General features: G+C 33.2%; 2 protein-coding genes across 2 annotated transcripts; one reads left to right on the forward strand and one right to left on the reverse strand.

The window, feature by feature from the left end:
* Window positions 1-2,551: 2,551 nt before the first annotated feature.
* On the forward strand, window positions 2,552-11,150 carry LOC133178149 (deleted in malignant brain tumors 1 protein-like). The gene is made up of 7 exons (XM_061312901.1): window positions 2,552-2,685; window positions 2,849-2,958; window positions 7,353-7,517; window positions 7,780-7,870; window positions 7,980-8,104; window positions 8,338-8,586; window positions 10,825-11,150. Exons 1-7 carry the CDS (start codon window positions 2,552-2,554, stop codon window positions 10,968-10,970), a joined length of 1,020 nt encoding a protein of 339 aa, XP_061168885.1. The 3' UTR covers window positions 10,971-11,150.
* Window positions 11,151-13,691: 2,541 nt separating this feature from the next.
* LOC133174561 (uncharacterized) lies at window positions 13,692-17,847 on the reverse strand. Its single transcript, XM_061309670.1, has 4 exons — window positions 17,529-17,847; window positions 15,210-15,770; window positions 15,028-15,113; window positions 13,692-14,699 (listed from the first exon to the last, which is right to left on the reverse strand). Exons 2-4 carry the CDS (start codon window positions 15,740-15,742, stop codon window positions 14,485-14,487), a joined length of 834 nt encoding a protein of 277 aa, XP_061165654.1. The 5' UTR covers window positions 15,743-15,770; window positions 17,529-17,847; the 3' UTR covers window positions 13,692-14,484.
* Between the last annotated feature and the right edge of the window lie 2,382 nt (window positions 17,848-20,229).

Below are 20,229 nucleotides of genomic sequence, written 5' to 3' on the forward strand. Positions count from 1 at the left end.
CTCGTGTCCATATTTACAAACACATGTGTTTGATGAAAGATTATGAAGAATGCCGTTGTCATGGAAGTTCATCATGTAAGTTCAAATCATTAAACTGAAGTCATTTTCTGAATAAAGATAAAAATTTAAAATTGTAAACAAAACGTCAATATAAATACACGACGTCCACGCCCCCGTTAACATGATTCTTTTGTCACCGTGTCATTTGAGTGCATTTAAACTGCGCCAGAGTGTTTCAAGAGATCTTGACCTTCTAAACGAATTAACTCAATTCGTAAGACACAGGTAATTTTTTTTACAAGCTTGTTAACACTCTTAAAAAGAATTTTGTGACGTTCCCTTTCACCTCACACATGTATCATGTTGTAAAAATTTGAATTTACCTCCACCCAGTGAATTCCAAATTTACAACATGATACTAATTCCTTTCAGATTTTGCATTTTGTCTTGTTTTCTTGAAGGAAAAGTCCATTATTTTTATATCTAAAAAAGCTGAACACTGATTTTTTCTGACATTTTTATAATTCTTGTTCCTCTGACTTGTATACATTTTTTTTTTAAAATGTGGAAAATTAATAAGATATTATAATAATTTAAAATTAGATAAAGAACTGCCAGTGTCGTGAAAAGTTCCTTCCCTTCCCCCACCCGCCCCGACGAAAATCTGCAATATAACAAACATTCCCACATTAGCGAAAAATATTTCTTAAGTTAAGGGGACACTACAAAATTGAAGCATAAGTTTATTGATTAGAAAACGGTATACATGTACATGTATTTGATCAAGACGACCTTATCTACTAGAGAGAGAGAGAGAAGGAGGGAGGGAGAGAGAGAGTATTACAATTAGCAAATTTTTGTCAGGTAAAAATTTGCTAAATAGTTAAGGGGACTTGTATTATTACACCGAAACTCTGTGTCTTGTCTATAAGTGGAAAAAGAAACGCTTCTAGGTTTTTCTCTTTTACGTCTTTTATGGATGTGATTCTATTGTATTTCTAAAATGCTTCAGCTTAAAGTACGTTAATTGTTTCAGAAGTCGTTGTTTGAGATAGGGTACCGGCGATACCAGACAAAGTGCAGACAAAAGAGGGCATAAAATGCAAAAAGTCACGTCCCTGTCCATCAAAACTAAACGTTTTTCCAGGCCTCAAAGGAATATTTCATTCAGAATTTACAGTCAGAGGGTTGTCAAATGTCTATAAGCACCCAATACACAAAGCAGACACATTCTGTTTGAAGTTTCAGAAATGATGTATCCCGATATGTCCTCCTGTTCTTTTAATAGATATTTTCTGTTGATAAAACAATTCAGAATTTAAAAGTCTCTCTGTCAACGAGTGTGATGGGGGTAAATAAGACGTTACCACGCTTTTTAAAATACTTAGAAGTGGGATGAGGGCAGAATTACAGGTTCTACGTCCACCCCTCGGGGCTTGCAATTGAACAGGTAAGGGCAATGATAAGTTTATAAAAGTCGTAAAAATCATAAAAATAATTGTATTCTTTCTTTTCATTCATCGGTGATTGCAAAACTGAGATTTCTTTTCTTGTAACTTCAATTATTTATACAAAAGTCTGGAGTGTAATCCTAATTTGAAAAAAATTGAAATAGATATTTAATTAGGTTTTTTCAATAACTTTCTATATAAATTTCAACATTTGTCCGTGTAGTTTTCCGTTCTTTCAAATATAAAAGTTCTTTGACTATTCTTTAACATATAATGAAACAATTTCCATATCAATCATAAAATGTGAAACAGAATGCAAAAATTCCTTGTGATGACAGGTAACTGACCGAAATATGGCGCATAAAGGCTATAACTGCCTTATTTAATTAAAGTAAAGAGGATATAAAAATTACTTGATATTGCAGACTAACAGTTTTGAAAGAGAATCGAATGACCGAAGCTATGTCTATCAATAAAAATGCCGTTCGAAATACTTGATCTAAGTCGCCATTTTTTAGACAGAGAAAACGGAGAAACAAAGAAATGGTAGAATTCTGTAGACAAAGAATTGTAAGTAAATTCTTCTTTTTTTTTTAACCAAAATTACATATTAAGCTATGTTTTACTGAATGTAATGAATGCATTTCTAATTTAGAAGGCAACATCAAAAGCGTTAATGAATGCATTTCTAATTTAGAAGGCAACATCAAAAGCGTTCTGGATTTGTGGGAAAATTCTTTCGATGATCGGTGAGTTCGAAATAACACAGGACCTATGTTTCAGGATCGTGTACATGCATCCAGTGTATTTTGGTTATATATATATATATATATATATATATATATATATATATATATATATATATATATATATATATATATATAGCTAAATTGATTTAAATTAAAATGAAAAACTGCTGAAATAAGCAGTGGTAAAACATCGTACTTCTATGTACATTAAAAAAATTAAGGGGTGAAACTCGTCACTTCTGACAGACAAATAAATGTAGATGAACACACAATACACTATACTTAACCATCCAGATACCAGTAAATATTACATCCAGTTCATATGAAATCTTATAACTCAAAACAAATCAAATGAAATTTCGTTCTTGTCCTATAGCATCTGTCTCTGCCCTCTGTGACGTAACAACACAGGAAATTTCTGCCGATACCAGCTGGCGATCCTTCACTTCCGTCGGATTCAACGGAGGGAGTGGATCCTACATTAAGTAGGTGGATTCAATCTGAGAAAGGAAAAATCTTCAGAACACTCGTTAAATAGGATGTAAATGAGTCACTTTTTCCAGATGAATGATATTTTTTTTTTTTGCTATTTATTTGAACAAACCAGTACTTATGAATGTGTTCGAAAAAAAAGTGATCTATTTTTAGTAACATGGATTGTTGGTGGCGGATCGACTCGGGGGCGGATGACCTCCGTCTTTTGTTATTTCTAACGTTGGATACTGCGTGCCCTGGAGATAAAGTTTATATATACGATGGTGAGTAACTCGTCATTTCTAGGAAATTCCAAGTGAAAAGTATTAGAATTCCAAATTAAATATTCTAATTCGAATCAAGAGGAGTGTTAAGTTCAAAGAAATGACTTTTTACGACGTGAGCGTTTGAATTGATTGTTTATATACAGCCCACGCATTACTCTGTATATATGTATACACAGATTGATTCTCTATTCGATCGTTTCGTGACAGGAATTTTTCAGGACATTTCGATGTGCACACAATCTGTTTGTCTACTGCATGTTTAAGTACCTGTATAGCATTTCAAAGGAATACGAAAGGTACTTCACAACACTTTTTACACGCACTGCTTTTCAGTTTCTGGAGGAAAAAAATCTTGTTTGCCATGTAATGTCATCTTGTTTTTAAAACAAGGTTCTCATTGACAATAGAATGTCGCCTGAAAACAGATAATTAATTCCGTCAAGTTGAATCTTATCTATATTGATGACATGGTTTTTCACTTGTTTTGCAAGCTGGCTTTGTTAAGAGCTAGTGGTAAAAAAGAAATGTTCAACGCAATCACAAAGCATGATGGCATGCCAAAGGTCCAGGGGCCCGAGAGCTTTAATACAACTTAATCCGAAAACCTGTTGGTGATTATAAAACCTTAAAAAATAAATAAATTGATAAGAAATTGCCTGAATAAATATATCTTTCTAAATTCTTTTTAAAAAGATCAAAACCATTTTTATATTAATGTAAAAAAGGAACTTATTTACAAAATTACATTTTGGTCTTAGTCGTAAGTTCTTCTGTAAAACGGTGACCCTCCAGAATATAATCTGTGCAAACTAAGATAAAAAAAAAGAACATGTCTGCATATTATGAAAATATAACCACATTTTCGTTGTACAATAAATTTTAAACGGTAAAAATTTGATATAAAAATCGTTTAATTATAATTCTGATATTAATTATCAGTAAAAAGGATTTATTTTTAATCTATCATCCTTTAGGATTTTTTGCTAAACTCCGCAAAATTTTTCCTCGAAAACATTGAAAATAAATCATTTTAAGGACATACGCAACGTAGTTTGAACTTTATTGTCTTTCTCCCTGGAGTTGAAGAGTTTCAGTACTTAAAGGGACTGTGTGCTACATTTTAATGTCTATATATGGTGTTGTACACCTCTTCTAAAACAAGTTTGGATAAACAAAACATCTAGAATTTATGCTTAGTAATTTTTGTATATTTTTCTTTGAATTATACTAGAATTTTCATCAATAGATGTCTTTTCAAAACCCCTGGTAATGCATGCTGATTTTTTGTCTATGAACATCTGATGGCACTATAATCTTAAATTAAGAATATCTTAAAAAATTATCAGTAGGTAAGGTACATTGCGTATGTCCTTAAGGGATGATAGATTTAGAATAAATTTTAAAATATTATCTTTATCGATAATTATAATATCTAATAACGATTTGAATCTCAAATTTTCGAGACTTCCGAGCTTTTCATTCTGAAATATCTGGTTTTATCGTGCACTATACCCTAACCAGAAGTTGACGTATCTTCTGTAAAGGCTAACAAAGTGTTGAGGTAATTTACGAGGTAGAAATTCGTGATTTACAAGAAAGAGACTCGATAAAGGATGACAGGAACGATTTCATTACAATAGAAAAAGTCTCTCGAAGCAAACTAAATAATGTTATAGACGTAGGTTATTGATATATTAATAAATAAAATATGAAGTGGGTGGGGTGGGGTGAGTCTGAAATTGAGTTCGGTACCTTGTGGAAAGAGAAAGGACCGGATGTCCTGTATACGAAACAAGTGTCTGTGCCAAAGATGTTTCGCGAAATTGAAATACATGTATTACAAACAATAAGTTGAAAAACATCTATACTTATAAAGTAATAAATTTTGCAAATAAACTCTGAAACACCTGCACTAAAGTTCATACTTACTCCTCTAAGAATACACTAGGTATGAGGTGATGTCCATAAACTATACATAGATTTCACTCGCATGGTTTATTATCGTAAATTTAATTAAATGTCTACTTTCATTTTCGATAAACAGCCGTGAAATAGCAAAAAGGGGAGTGCGATAGTGGTTACGGTTGGCGGATCTAAGTTACTGGCAATTTTTTATGACACTGACAACAAGCAAGTTATCGCTTATTTATTTCATAAAACGTCAACACTGAAATATTTAAATAAAACTTGATTTAAGTGATATAAAAGAAATAACTTATGATAACAGATTAAAAATCAAAATATGCAAATCGTTTTCGTAATTCACCGATCTTAATCTTGACGAAAAATTCTAGAACATCATATGGCATCGAGCCCGATGTAAAAAAGAAAAAAAAGAGGCAATTATCACTACATGAATGTAAATAAAAAGCTTTGGTGTGAATGGGGCATGGAAATAATGATAAAGCAATCGATAACAATATAAGTTATGATTATAATTATGTATCGAAAAAACGATAAGTTGGATGTGCTCATAATTTTTTCAGTAAAATGACTGTGCATATTTGCCACTGAGATACGGAAACGTAACATAGTGACACGTAGTATTTTTGTGTCGGCTGCACAGCAGAGCGGCACTAAGGGATCAATTTACCCGGCGTCTGTCTGTCTGTCCGTCTGTCACACCCTATATCTCGAGAACTGTAAGAGGTATGGATTTGATATTTTGCGTATATTGCTTGGCACAATGGCTTTTGTAAATTACCATGTTTACCGACCTCGTTACTTCTGACCTTGACTTTTGATCTTCTTTTCAAAAAAGTTCATAGTGCCAATATACAGCATATTTTTGACATTTAAGAGGTAAGTCTATGCTATTAAGCATGTGCACTGTTAGTCATACAACAATATGAAAAAAAAAAAACCAGCCTTACAATTCACTTGACCTTTATCTTAAACCTACTTTGCAAAAGGTACCCTGGGCAGTTTGATTTAACTTATGATTTTTGAATTTTGAGAGGCAGTATTTTAATAATTAGCATTTATACATGTTTATGAGCTCATGAAACTCTACTTTGAAACTGTATAATATTCAGTTACCACACAAACTTACATTTAAATACGATGAAAATGCATCGGGATCGGTATTCCACAATGGATCGTGTAAACTGACAGTTGCTGTAAAAACAGACTGAAATCTCTTCTGAGGGACTATTGGAACACGTTTAGCTCATGAAAAGGTACTTTGAAACTGTATGATATTCAGTTGCTACACAAACTTATATTTGAATACCATGAAAATACATCGGGATCGGTATTCCAAATTGGATCGTGTATACTGACAATTACAGTAAAGACAGACTCAAATCTCTTTTGGAGGATTGTTGCAAACACGTATTAATAAAATGATAAATAGTTATTTCTAGTAATTTCAATTTACTTATTCATTTGAGGGTTAGGGAACCATATTTTCTTTAATTGTCAGATTCTATCACAGTCATACTATCGATGGATGCCATTTTTTCTTTGCAGGCAAATGCATGAACTGTCATGCTAATAGTAATAGTAAGGGGGTCCAAAGTCATTGTGTTTTTGTCTTCGTATATACTTTAATCAACTCTGCAAATACCAGTGGGGTCAGGACTTCCGCGACCCCCCTAACAAAAAAGTACTATAGTTAACTATAGTTTACTATAGTATCAAAGTTTTTTAACTATAGTAAATCAAAGTATATTACTATGGATTTTAGATCGTTATATTTTTAGTTCTTCAATTCATACCTACACATTTATTATATTAAATTGAAATATTATTTGTATATTCACACATTATTTCCAAATTTTAAAGTACTGTTATCGAATTTTAGAGATTTTAGGCTTTGAAATCTCAAAAAAGTCCTAGAGTAAAGTTTCATAGTAAATCAAAGTATCAAAGTTTTCACTATAGTTAACTATAGTAAACTATAATTAAGTATAATAATTTTTTGTTAGCCCCCCCCCCTTCTAGATTCGCGCATGTTTTATCTAGTACAATATATCATAAGTACTTCAGGCAGACTTATTGATAATAGATAAAATCAAATCAGAAATATTCATTTTATTTCCTTGGAGAGCTGAAACTTTATGCAAGGACATATGCTCATTCGATAATTGAAAAAAAAAATCAGTACAATTGAAATAAAAATACAATGTACTATCGTTTACTAATGACTGAATTAATTCCACCATCTCCACCATTTATGCATTTCCAACTCTGTCTTTTGTTTGCATGACTTATTTTTATATGTTTTTGATTTGTTTTTCGTTTTGTTTAGTTCAAGTATGTTTTTTTTAATGTTCGTTTTGTTTTATTTGTTCTTTCTTTTCTTTCATTTGTTTGTTTTATTTGGTATTTTCTGATATGCAGACTTTTAAACTTAATTGTGGTTAATTAGAAGCCCATGATTTTAAAAGGAAACTCAGCAACGACCCCTGTCCTTGCTAATAACAAGTGTGGGACACCAGCCACGCCTTCGCACTACTCGACGACACAGCGATTCGCCTACCTTCGAATGGTAACGGACTCAAGCGTGCAGAAGGCTGGGTTCAAGTTGGATTTTATTGCGGCGAAGGACTACTGTATGTTTCCAAATCTATCCCTGTATACCAACTACATGTACTGATAAATGTTTTAATGAATTTTAAGTCATACTGATACACATGTATAATCAAGCGGATGCAAGAAATAATTGCTAGGAATGCAAATCGATATGAATCTCTGAAATGTATTTTCTTTCATTCATGTCAACATGATTAAACTGCTAAGAGTAATTGACCAGTTGCACCAAATACTTGTTATATAATTGAAACAAATGCAAGTTTTATGTTCGTTTCGTTTTAGCCGGAACTGGATGTACATCTACACAGTCCTTGTTTGCAGGAGATAACATACAATTCCTTTCTAGTCCGAATTTCCCTGGCCTTTATAACAAGTGAGAATGTCACATTAGTTCAATATGATTAATTCAATAATGTTCGATAAACTGAGTACATATATTTACATTAAATTATTTTACAAAACGTTTTTATCCTTCTTAACAGTGGTAAGAGTTGTCGCTGGATGATTACAAGCGCTACCGGAAATGTTGATCTTGACGTCATGTTTTCAGACATAGAGGATGATCTTCCAACGCAGTGTAACTATGATAAGTACTACATTAATGATGGTGAGTAGCATACAGTTTAGATTGGATGTATAGGCGTCGGAACAGATAGATATAATATAGGCATTAAAAATTGGGGCTTAGTCCCCAAATGTTTTGGTTCGTTTAGCCCCCCCCCCTTTCAAGTACCACCCCCCCCCCTTTCAATTTGCTTCCGACGCCTATGATAACAGTTATGTTAGCAACATCTACCCATATAAATAATAATCAACAGCGATTCCTTCTTTTTGATGAAGGAAATGACCGTTGTGATAATAATGCAGTAAGAACTGTGTGCTCTCAGTACCCAAAGGTCGCGCCCTTCACCTTTACCTCTTCAGGGTCATCTGTTGTGGTATCGTTCTTCAGTGACAATACTGTCGGACGCCATGGTTTTCTTATAAAATACAAATCGAATGTGACAGATACAACTACTAGTACGGAACAGACAACGGAAATGAGCTCAACTCAGACAGCTTCATCAAACTTCGCAAAGGTCACTAAAGGTAATCTAGATCAGAAATAGTTTTTATAGTGATTTATAGCTGGTCAGAGAGAAAAAAGATAGTTATAAGATGTATACATTTTAGCTCACCTGAGCGCCGAAGGCTCAAGTGAGCTTTTGTGATCAAAGAGTGTCCGGCGTCTGTCTGTCATCTGTAAACATTTCACATTTTCTTCCCTTTATCAATTGAGCCATTATTCCCTTTATTGTATATAGGTGTATATAATTTTCTTATTCTTGTTATATTATTTTGTATTTTTTTTCTTACAAGCTGCCCCTAAACATCATCAGGTGACAATACCTGAGGGTCTTCTTTACAGTTTGTCCATACTGTTCATGCGAGGCCACAAGAGGGGTCGGAATTTTACATAGGAATATATAGGAAATGTCTTTAAAAATCTTCTTCTCGAGAACAGCAAAGCCATGATTAGTCATATTATAACAGAAGTATCCTCAGGTAGTGTAGATTCAAGTTTTTTTTCCAATCGTGACCCTTGAGGGTAGGCAGGGCCACAACAGGGGGTTAAAGTTTACCATAGGAATTTTTAGGAAATATCTTTAATAATCTTCTTAAGAACAGCTAAGCAATTACTAGTATTAGTCACATTAATACAGAAGTATCCTCAGGTAGTGTAGATTCAAGTTTGTTCAAATCATAACCCCTGGGGTAGGGCGGGGCCAAAAAATGGGTCAACGTTTTACATAGGAATATATAGGTAATGGTTAAGGGGCATTTGAGTAAAATGTATTGAAGACATCAAATAGTGGAATAACCTCACAACCCTTGGAATGGACTAGCCAAACCAAAGGGTATATAAGGCAAAGCTTAAAGAATGCTAGGCATTCAGAAGCTAGCTGAAGAAGTTGGATGTTGAATCAGCAATAAAGCAAATTAGTATTCCATCCCAATAGCAAAAGATTGAATGAAATTGAATATATAACAGTTGTGAGGGGTTTGAATACTCAGTATTTTAGACATAATTTCCATTAATTACTATAAACATGTAAGTGTTGGATGTGTGATCATTTATGACCTTGAATTTTGGAAAGAGTTATCTCCCTCTGTTTTTGATTAATTAAAAATCAATTTTAAAAACTTGCCTGGTAAAGAAAATCGTTTTTAATTGTCATTCATTTCTGATGCTTTAATACATCTTTCCACCACAGTATTAATTTTTATTCTTTTATTTGAATTTTTATTTTTAAAAAAAATCGCTTGTTTTCATAGACTTCAATGCAATCTTTGTTAATTAATTACTGCTTTGTTTATTACATTTTTCTCTTCAGTTGGTAAATCACTTTCTACTGTAAAGTGCTTTAAATTAATATCAGAGTATTATGTACGTACTGGGCATTTAAGGATAGAGAATTTGGCCCTATTAAGGAAGGAAAACGTTAAGGATAAGAGCAAAATTAAAGTATAAAAAGTTATAAACACCAGCGGAATGTATCCAGTGGAATTGATGTTGAGTTCTTTGTGTAGTAAATCTGAAGAGAATATAGACAGCCGGTTCTTATCTATCAATGGGAACCTAGGGGAGGAACACAGTGCAAATAGTACCTTACCCAGTCCCCGTCTTTAGATAAGAGAAAATTTAAGTACTGTGTGATATACCCTCAGACAGAGCTGTTCTGTTCATCCAGTCATTAACTCAGACAGAGTAAAAGGAGAATCTATAAATCCCTTGAAAGAAACTGATAATACACAATACATAGGATATATCTTTAAAATTTTCTTCTCAAGAACAAGTTAGCCATTATTAATCATTTTTATACAGCAACAACCTTAGGTATAGTAGAATCAAGTTTGTTCAAATGATGACCCCCAGGAGTTGGGTGCACAACAAAGGGTCAAAGTTTTGCATAAGAATATATAGGAATCATCTTGAAAAAAATCCTTCTGCTCAAGAACAGCAAAGCCATAATTAGTCATATTATTATAGAAGCATCCTCAGGTAGTGCAGATTCATATTTGTTCAAATTTAGGGTTGGGTCACAATGAGAGATCAGAGTTTAACATAAGAAAACATAGGGAAAAATCTTTCAAATCTTATGTTTAAAAACAACAGCATAGCCATGATTAGTAATATTGATGTGGAAACATCTTGAAATAGTGTAAATTTAACCCCCCCCCCCCGTTCAATACTGAATTGATTTCTGCTTCTTCCTAGCCAATGTGCTTAGGTGAGCAATGTGGCCCATGGGCCTATTGTTATGAAAATTGTTTTTCATCTTTCAGACTCGAACAGGTGCATGGATGTTAGGATCGTGATTGGTATTGTTTTCGGGTCTTTAGTTGTGGTAATCTTCTCTTGTACTCTTGTTATACTGATGATCATACGACGCCACAACTTACAGAAGAAGGCAGTGAAGCCAGACGATTGATAATTATTTTTTTGATCGGTTATGTATAGCATTTCAGCTGTGTGTACTTATACTGCGTGAGCTGTTTTTTTTTCTTTCATGATGCTAGGAACATCTTACTTGTCAAGATTTTTAAATGAGTTTGAAAATAGCGAAGTAATCTGGACTCTGTAGGGGTCTACTATATTTGTATAAAACACTTCAAAGGGGTATACATGTATATTGTCATCTTAAGACAATGCATAAATACCCCTAATGTTTATCCTGCAGATCCTTTCTTTCATCTGGTATGTCTGATATTTAAAGGTACAACAAAATAAACCCTGTCAGTGTGGGTGCATGTATCGTTTATCTGCTTGATTATTGATAACTGGTAAAAACTTCTGAACAAATTTTTCTTTCGACTCAAACTTCTGAACAATTTTTCTTTGACTTAAACCTAGCTTTAAATTTTCCATTTCCAGAGATGAGGACATTAATTTTTGCTACATAATTTGCTAACTGCTTGTGATTTGTATTTGTTTTTTTTTTAATTTCTTTTTTGGCAAGAATGGTTATTTAAAGATAGCATAGTTGAATATAATAGTATATTTGAAATATGATTTGACACGTGTGCATTAAACAGGTTTACCATAACACATAGTTCCAACATGTGTAGCTTTCACACGAGTTTAATGTTTCCATCAGGCATTAATTAAGTTTTTTTAAAAAAATCAGGCGAATGACTTTTCACTTCCTGAAAAAGCTATCAATGTGACAGCAAACCGGGTTTTCTTTTGTGTGAACAGTACTGGAATTTTTTATACAAATTATAAAAGACTTTCTATTCTGAAAACTGCAGGAGGTGACATCCCAACAATATCTATATGTACCCTATGAACATATTCTGCATTAAAATGACTAAGTAGTTTATATAAATTTTCAAAAATCAAAATCCAAGTACTGTGTACATTTCTGATATATGTACAATTGATCTAAGAAATAAAAAAGTTCTAATCTTGAAAACTGTAGGGAGAGTTACATATATCCGGACAAAGGATGTAACCTTTCGGCAGCCGACCGACCGACGGTCCTTTTCACCATTTCAATAACCGTATTTTTCTTATAGAAGATCTGTTAAAAATATAACGCGACCCTGATTTAGTCAGTCACACTAAAGTTTTTAGTTTTTATTTCCTTCCAACGAAGTTGGAGGAGACATTGTTACAAGCTTCCGAGTGTGTGCGTAACGGAAGTAAAAATTTACATCGGGATCGAGGTGCTCTTAAGCGAAGGGATGCTACGCTTTGCGGTTCCTTTCCTTTTTAGCTCACCTGAGCCGAAAGCTCAAGTGAACTTTTCTGATCACCCGTTGTCCGTCGTCCGTCTGTTTGTAAATGTTTCACATTTTCAACTTCTTCTCAAGAACCACTGGGCCAATTTTAACCAAACTTGGTACAAAGCATCTTTGGGTAAAGGGAAGTTTAAATTGTTAAAATGAAGGGCCAAGCCTCCTTCAAAGGGGAGATAATCAAGAAAAGACAAAATTTGGGTGGGGTCATTAAAAAGTCTTCTCGAGAACCACTGGGCCAGAAAAGCTGAAACTTATGTCGAGGCATCCTTGGGTAGTGTAGATTCTAAATTGTTCAAATCATGACCCCCGGGGTAGGGCGGGGCCACAATAGGGAATCCAAGTTTCACATTGAAGTATGTAATAAAAATCTTTAAAAATCTTCTCAAGAACCACTGGGCCAGAATAGCTGAAACCTATATGGAAGCATTTTAGGGTAGTGTAGATTGTAGTCTAAATTGTTCAAATCATGACCCCCGGGGGTAGGGCGGGGCCACAACAGGGAATCCAAGTTTTACATTGAAATAAATTATATAGTAAAAATCTTTAAACAACTTCTCAGGAACCACTGGGCCAGAAAAGCTGAAACTTAGGTGGAAGCATTCTGGGGTAGTGTAGATTCTAAGTTATTCAAATCATGACCCCCGGGGATAGGGCGGGGCCACAATAGGAAATCCAAGTTTTACATTGAAGTATGTAGTAAAAATCTTCTTCCCTAGAACCACTGGGCCAGAAAAGCTGAAACTTATGTGGAAGCATTCTGGGGTAGTGTAGATTCTAACTGTTCAAATCATGACCCCCGGGGTAGGGCGGGGCCACAATAGGAAATCCAAGTTTTACATTGAAATATGTAGTAAAAATCTTCTTCCCTAGAACCACTGGGCCAGAAAAGCTGAAACTTATGTGGAAGCATTCTGGGGTAGTGTAGATTCTAACTGTTCAAATCATGACCCCCGGGGTAGGGCAGGGCCACAATAAGTACTACAAAAGGGGGGGGGGGGATCAGGTGAAAAACAGCAAGGCCAAAGTTACTCAGGTGAGCGTTATGGCCCATGGGCCTCTTGTTTAAAGATAAGTGATACATGTCCGCTGTGAAGACTCTTACTGGTTTAAAAACTGGGATTATATATATATATATATATATATATATATATATATATATATATATATATATATATATATATATATATATATATATATATTGGTTTTTGTTCTTTTGTCTTCTAGGGGTAAAGAATATTCATTTGACTAGTATGGACTGTTTTGGTACATGTAGATTGGTTTAGCTTTCTGAACCAAGCGTAAAAGTTTTGCAAGATCAGTAACTTCAAACACAAGATTTTTACTCTAAACACGCATTTTCCCTCCAAAGCAATAAAGACAATAAAAAGACTTAGAAAACACACCATTGGTACTTTGTAATGGTAGTTATTGTCTGTACGTTAAAGTAACCCAATTTTTGTTTCTTTTTTGGGGGATTTTTGGTGGAGAAAAAATAAGTCGGCTTTGTGACAAAAATCTTCAATTCTTTGCCCTGCATGATACCTAGAATTTGAATCTAGTTCATTAAAAAATTATATAAATACATCATAAAAATATCTAAAATCAGTGTGGGCTGCAAGTCTTGTGTAAACTAATACAGAGTCAATGCAAAGCAATTCATAAATCACATACATTATGAAAACTGCAACTTATAAATGACATAAAAACACACATTCTTTTATAACTAAAATCCACCTGCTCTCTGTAATTGCCATCCATAAATTGTTTTCACTCTTTCAAAACGAATTTTGGATAAAAATCACAAAGTAGGACTAATTTATAAAACATGATGGCACCGGATATAAAATAGAATATATATTTATAATTTCCTGAAATATCAATCAGTAGAATGAATATCTGCATCTCCAACAACAATCACTTGATTTTCAACATGCATCATATCCAAAATCAATCCCCGAGTTTCCAATGATCGAAAGCAGTAGCACCTTGTTAATCACTTTCGATATGTTTCAGATTCAATCCTCACAATACAGTTGAACTTTTGTGTCTTCAACATCGATATCTCGAATACTACGGATATATCGAAGTGAATTTTACATTATAGCCTTGGCATCTCGAATCCTCGGAAATTTCGGTTCCATCAAGTTCCCGATAACGAAATTTGAAAGTATTTCCAAACTAATCTAGTAAGAATCGTCCTAACTACACTAGAGTATTGAGATCTCTGTTTTCGTCATCGTCTTTGTTACTATCTTTGTACGCCGGAAGTCCCCTCGAAGCACTTGACATCTCGTCGTACCAGTGGTAAATGTTTTGTACCATACACAGTAAACCTAACATTGTTCCTATGATGAGTACCACAACAGCAGTTAAAGCTGACGTCCTTTTTAAACGTAACACCACACACAACATTAAAGCTGAAAAAAAAGATGTATTAAAAATGCTTCAGATAGAAGATACACTGGTCAAGCATTTCTTGGCCATTTTAATTATACATGTGTCAGCGTAGTCTTGTAGATATGCTAGTATTCTTGGCGCTTAGTTTCTTAAATTATACTGGATATATAGCTTAAGAACAACTTACATTTTATGTTTTCAAAGACTTAAAAGCGATTTCAATATTAATGGTGTTGAATGACCAAAATTATTTTTTAAAAAAATGTCTTAATTTTCATATACATTATCTTAATCGAGTGGCTGACGAGAAGTTTCGATTAATATATAATATTATATTGGCATACGTACTTAACAGAAAAACTGGAAATGATATGAAAAAGCCAACTACTGCAACCAGTCTGCTGCTGGAACATTCACGGAAGTATTTCATAGCCCTGGAATATATAGTCAGATATTTAAAAATCAAGAATATATGGGTGGTTTCTCGAGAACTTTTCGAACACGTTAATGCAAAAATTTAATGCACTTACCTTTCTGGGCCGTCGACAGTCTTGATGACTTTTGAAGCTATAAAACATTGCATAGAACACACCAACACACAGTTCGCTGACAAAATCATCACAAGAGTTGAGAAAGCAGTGAATACTTCCGTCACATCCTCATACTGTTTCAATGACGTCAGTAAACTTCCGTTCCTAAATCCTCCCTCAGGAGGATCACCGGTACCCACAAGAAACACATAAATATCCAAAATTAAAACAACAGAGGAAGCTAAACACAAAATCGCCAGGCTCTGAATAGTTTGTGAAACATTGTTTTGAGCAATGTATTCAGACCTTTTTATAACATTACTTTCTTTTGGTTTTTGTTCTGTCTGTACAGAAGTTTGTTTGGAAGACATTCGACTTGATGGTCTGCTGACAATTTCCGGTGTTCGGCGCATGTGCAAAACTTGTTCCTTTTGTTTCTCTTCATTGTCTTTAATTTTTTTCTCTTCTTTTTGTTGAATGACAACTTCTAGAATATCTCGGTTTCTGTAGCTTTCTGCGTTATACATCTCCATAGTATAATGATTTCATCCGAGCACCTGCCTGGAAGAGACGATGTTTGTACATGTATACACCTATACAGCTGAACACAGAAAACGTTAAGTCAAACGTATGATTAAATGCAGACTTTTTTTTTTTACCTTGATGCATTTTTAAAAAGCTTACGTGATCGATTACGTCTTCCAAATTAAAATTCTACCGATCAATAGACATTTCTTTTATTAATAATAAAATTTAAACATGATCAAGAAATACTCTGTAGATCATGTGAAAAGTGAGAATTTTGATAAATATGCAGAATAAAATGAATGCTGAATTTACCACTTGGCATTAAATACAAAATTTACAATATGATATTTATATGTAGTTTTTTGTTTTTACTGCTATCTACAAAATTCCGTAGGAACTAAGGTGGGGGCACAATAATTCTGCCGATATATAATTAATATACTATAGAAAACATAGCTACTTTTTGAGTGTGTCCCATCTTTAATAATGTCTGATTATCCGGTTATATAGATTTTTCTGGAAGGAGGAGGAGGAGGAGCTAGGTCAAAGTTATTTAGAGTACCCCTAAATTCTGTATATGGACAGATTTAATAGTCTAGAATATAAAAATTTACCTGTGAAGTAATAAATCAATTTGCAAAATCAAGTAAACCAACTTCTTATATGTGCTATGATTCTCAATGTAAGGAATTACAAAGTGCTCAGGATGTATGACTTGGTTCTTTTTAAAACTATAGCCCACTAAAGTATATATTCAGTATTTTATATAGAGATAAAATAGCCAGACAAAAATGTCATGGGATCTCAAAGGATTATTCATGTTACATAAGCTCACTAAAAACTTACTTTTTATGATTCATTCGCTGAAATTTAAAATCTCGTATTGAAACTCCTTGGATTCACGATAATTATCGGTGGAAAAAAGTGTAGAGCACAATTGCAGAGGGATAAGAATTGAGCAATAAAATTTAATGCAAATGAAAATTCTTGGTGATGAGATTATGTCACCGATTTATGTGAAACTTTAACAACCTGATCTAGAGGTTTGCTACCTGAGGTCTTTTGATATGTTCTTGCCCTACGTACTTTTTTTCTGGATTGCAGACTGTTTCATTGTGGGTACGTCTGAAAGAATTAAACATGCACAGGTGTGTCCAATACCTGACATCACGATTTACAGGTACTGCACGTGTTGCACAATTTCTTTACATTGTTTGCCTCTTCAGGTGTAAAAAGAGGTATTAAAAATTTTGAGGGTTTTAATCAGTAATATAAAATTACAGGGACAGGTAAAAAATTATTATTCCCTGCTGTAGCATTTAGGCATATATATATATATATATATATATATATATATATATATATATATATATATATATATATATATATATATATAATATTCATGTACTATTCCTTCGGAACTCCTTGCCATTGTTTGCTTCTTAAGGTGTATAAAGAATTAAGGGGGTTATATGACAATATACATGTACTTATCACCTGCTTAATACCATAAAATATGTACTGTATAAGCTATTCAGTAGTAGAAACGTGTACCTGTACAGTACAGGTACACGTAATTTGAATTTCCCTACAATATTGATCGAGATTTAAGCTTAATTGGAAATATGAAACCCCTGTAACTATTTTATACAAAATTAAATCAAATATAAAGACAAACAATATCTATATACGAGATGAGAATGACAAAACACTTGCCTTGTTTCAATGATTACCTGCATGTATACTAAGTCTATAATGGACGGTGCACAATGACGGTGCAGTGAATGTTACCTTTATAAATGGTGTAAAAGACATCCAAGACCCCTCATCTGTTTTCTATCTCCAAAGAAGGTAATATTTCACATATAAATATGATATTTCAGGTTTGGGTGGTAAACATTAGTTAAGAATCGTTTCCGCCTTTGTGGACCATGACTCTATTTTATCTGCTTACTACTGCAGACTACACAAAGTATTGATTGAAGCAGACGACTGTAATCTTATTTGATGAACACGGCCAGCCACCTTATTTTTCTTGTTAAATCCATGATCACGTTGAATTACTACCATGCATGCATAATTCTGCACTGTTTACAGGCAGGAGTGAGTGAAAAAAAGGATCGTTAAGGAATAAACATTCAGTCACGTCATCTCTGACATTGAAGGGGGGAGTCAGATCTTTAAAAAGATAACATTATATCTATTTAAATTCCTTTGCTTCCCCTAAAGTTCTCTAATTTCCTCTCCATTCAATTTAAATTGAAATATAGCCATTTTTGTAATGGGAGTAATTTGTTTATTGTGATGTTCACACACCGTGCGCTCGGAGCTTTACAAAATGAATGCTAATTGAAAATCATTAAAGAGTACACGAGACGTTTATTAAACAGCTCAGAACATCTTTTACAGGGATAAATATAAGTAAGCAAAACACATCGTCGGTGATTACGACCTCAGCTATCAATCAAGGACATTTAGTCTACATGAACCTTTGCTGCTATCATCTTTGAATGTGTGTGAGGGGAATGCATTCTATAGATTCTTGTTATATATATATATATATATATATATATATATATATATATATATATATATATATATATATATATATATATATATATATATATATATATATATATATATAGGGAGGGGGGCACGGGATGCCCCTCAATAATTAAAACTGATGTCTTCGATCTAAGAAAATTCAGACTTATTATATAGATCCGCCCCGTACACACTCTGCAGAATGTATAACGGCTTAGGAAGTTCTAAGATGTCATGCAGATTTCACTGAAAAAAAAAATACAAAAAGTTTGAGAAAGACTCCCCCCCCCCGCTCCAAAAAAAAACCCCTCACCTACATCCACACACGGAATAGGATTTTCGAGTAGACGAGTAGAAGCAGTTTTTTGTTTTGTTTTTTTTAGGCCACCTTTTAAAAACGATGCTACGGTCCTGGTTTGTCATCATTTGATAGAGCATTCTGGAATTTTACTTTTACTACAAAAAAGGACGCCTTTTTAAATTATTTTATAATCAAGATTAAAATCAACTCACTGTTTAACTCCATTTACTACACACTGTGCCACAAACGGACTTTTAACAAACAAATGATTTTAATCATATGTTTTATTTTTAATATATTTTGGGAAATCCGCTTATTATAGACATGAAATACTATATAAAAAGACAATTACTTAGGTTGAATCCAAGTGGTCACATAAAGCATACAGCTGAAGATATAGAAAAATTGCATGCTAATTTTTCAGGAAAATATTAGGCTTGGGGCCAAAGGCAGCAACTAGTTTAATTTATTGTTAATTAAGAAGCGGTCTCTTTCTTTTAAAATTAATTTAAGAAATTTTAAATGGTAACTGATAATTGTGCTCTAAAAGCTCGCTGTGAGGAGATGTTTTCAGTTAATGATATACTTGGATTTTAAAATAAGGAAGAATTCAAATTCTTGGGATTAGTTGTATTTAAAGAGCAATAGCGAACAAAATTAATAATATTTTAATTTATTACATAGCTAATAAATTGTCGATTATAAAAAAAAATGTTAAAATTCAAAAGAATGTTGGCGTTTATATGTCCCGAAACATTCCGAATGCGAGCGTTCATTATCGAACGCCCCGTTGTAAACAAAAAAATGTCGTCTGTTCAACAGCTTTATGATGGGTAGTGGCATAATAGCAAGGTACATGTAAGTTTTGTCTATTTCTTTACTAAATTGAAATTTCTAACCGTTAATTCAGTGCCTATAAGCCTCAATAAAGACCTTAATCAGCAAATCTTAATGCTCGGTAATGTCATTGAAAAGATGTAAAATATTGAACACTTCCAGACAGACGCTGTGTCTTTAAAAACCAAAATCGAATAATTCTCATTAATTTTGAGTTATTTCATATAAAGAAATAATATCAATTAATCGGAAAAATATTTTAGCTTTATAATAAAGGAGTTATGTGTTATAATAAAGGAGTTATGTGGAACTTAGCCCTTTATTGGTGAATATTAGCACTCGGTGGTTGTACAAATGCACTCGAAAGGTCGTGAAATTGTGCAGCCAACTCGTACCATTATTAATATTTACCAATATAATTCATTATAGCTCCTGTATAATTCTCGAATGAATGGAACTCACTTCCAGATAAGATAAAATCCATCGAAAACAAATCTAGCTGTCATGATGTAAATTTTGTATTTACTGCCACCCGGTAAATTCAAAATTTACATGACAAATGTCTGAAAATGAGTTTTTATACAACTAGTTTTTATAAACATATCTTGTCTTATTTGATTAATTATTCTAATTTAATTTTATTAATTAATATGAAATCTCTAGTGCTAAACTACTATTTATGAGGACCCCATAGAAACTAAGCCTACTATGGCTTTAATGGGTCATCCTCGAGTAAATGGCTTTACACAGCGTATTATTCTTTTAAAAACATCACAGTTTCATAATTATTTCTTTTTTTAATTGGATATT

Source organism: Saccostrea echinata, unplaced genomic scaffold (assembly GCF_033153115.1).
Source record: "Saccostrea echinata isolate AGI-Se365-2 ecotype Australia unplaced genomic scaffold, CSIRO_AGI_Sech_v1 ptg000002l, whole genome shotgun sequence".
Classification (NCBI taxonomy): domain Eukaryota; kingdom Metazoa; phylum Mollusca; class Bivalvia; order Ostreida; family Ostreidae; genus Saccostrea; species Saccostrea echinata.

Excerpts from the sequence above, each read along its gene's own strand:
- LOC133178149 (XM_061312901.1), top strand. The coding sequence starts at position 2,552 with ATGAAATTTCGTTCTTGTCCTATAGCATCTGTCTCTGCCCTCTGTGAC. Across the intron at positions 7,518-7,779 it reads TATTGCGGCGAAGGACTACT|CCGGAACTGGATGTACATCT; the intron begins GTATGTTTCCAA and ends GTTTCGTTTTAG. Across the intron at positions 8,105-8,337 it reads TAAGTACTACATTAATGATG|GAAATGACCGTTGTGATAAT; the intron begins GTGAGTAGCATA and ends TTTTTGATGAAG.
- LOC133174561 (XM_061309670.1), bottom strand. The coding sequence starts at position 15,742 with ATGGAGATGTATAACGCAGAAAGCTACAGAAACCGAGATATTCTAGAA. Across the intron at positions 15,114-15,209 it reads ACTGTCGACGGCCCAGAAAG|GGCTATGAAATACTTCCGTG; the intron begins GTAAGTGCATTA and ends TATATATTCCAG. Across the intron at positions 14,700-15,027 it reads ATTTCCAGTTTTTCTGTTAA|CTTTAATGTTGTGTGTGGTG; the intron begins GTACGTATGCCA and ends CTTTTTTTTCAG.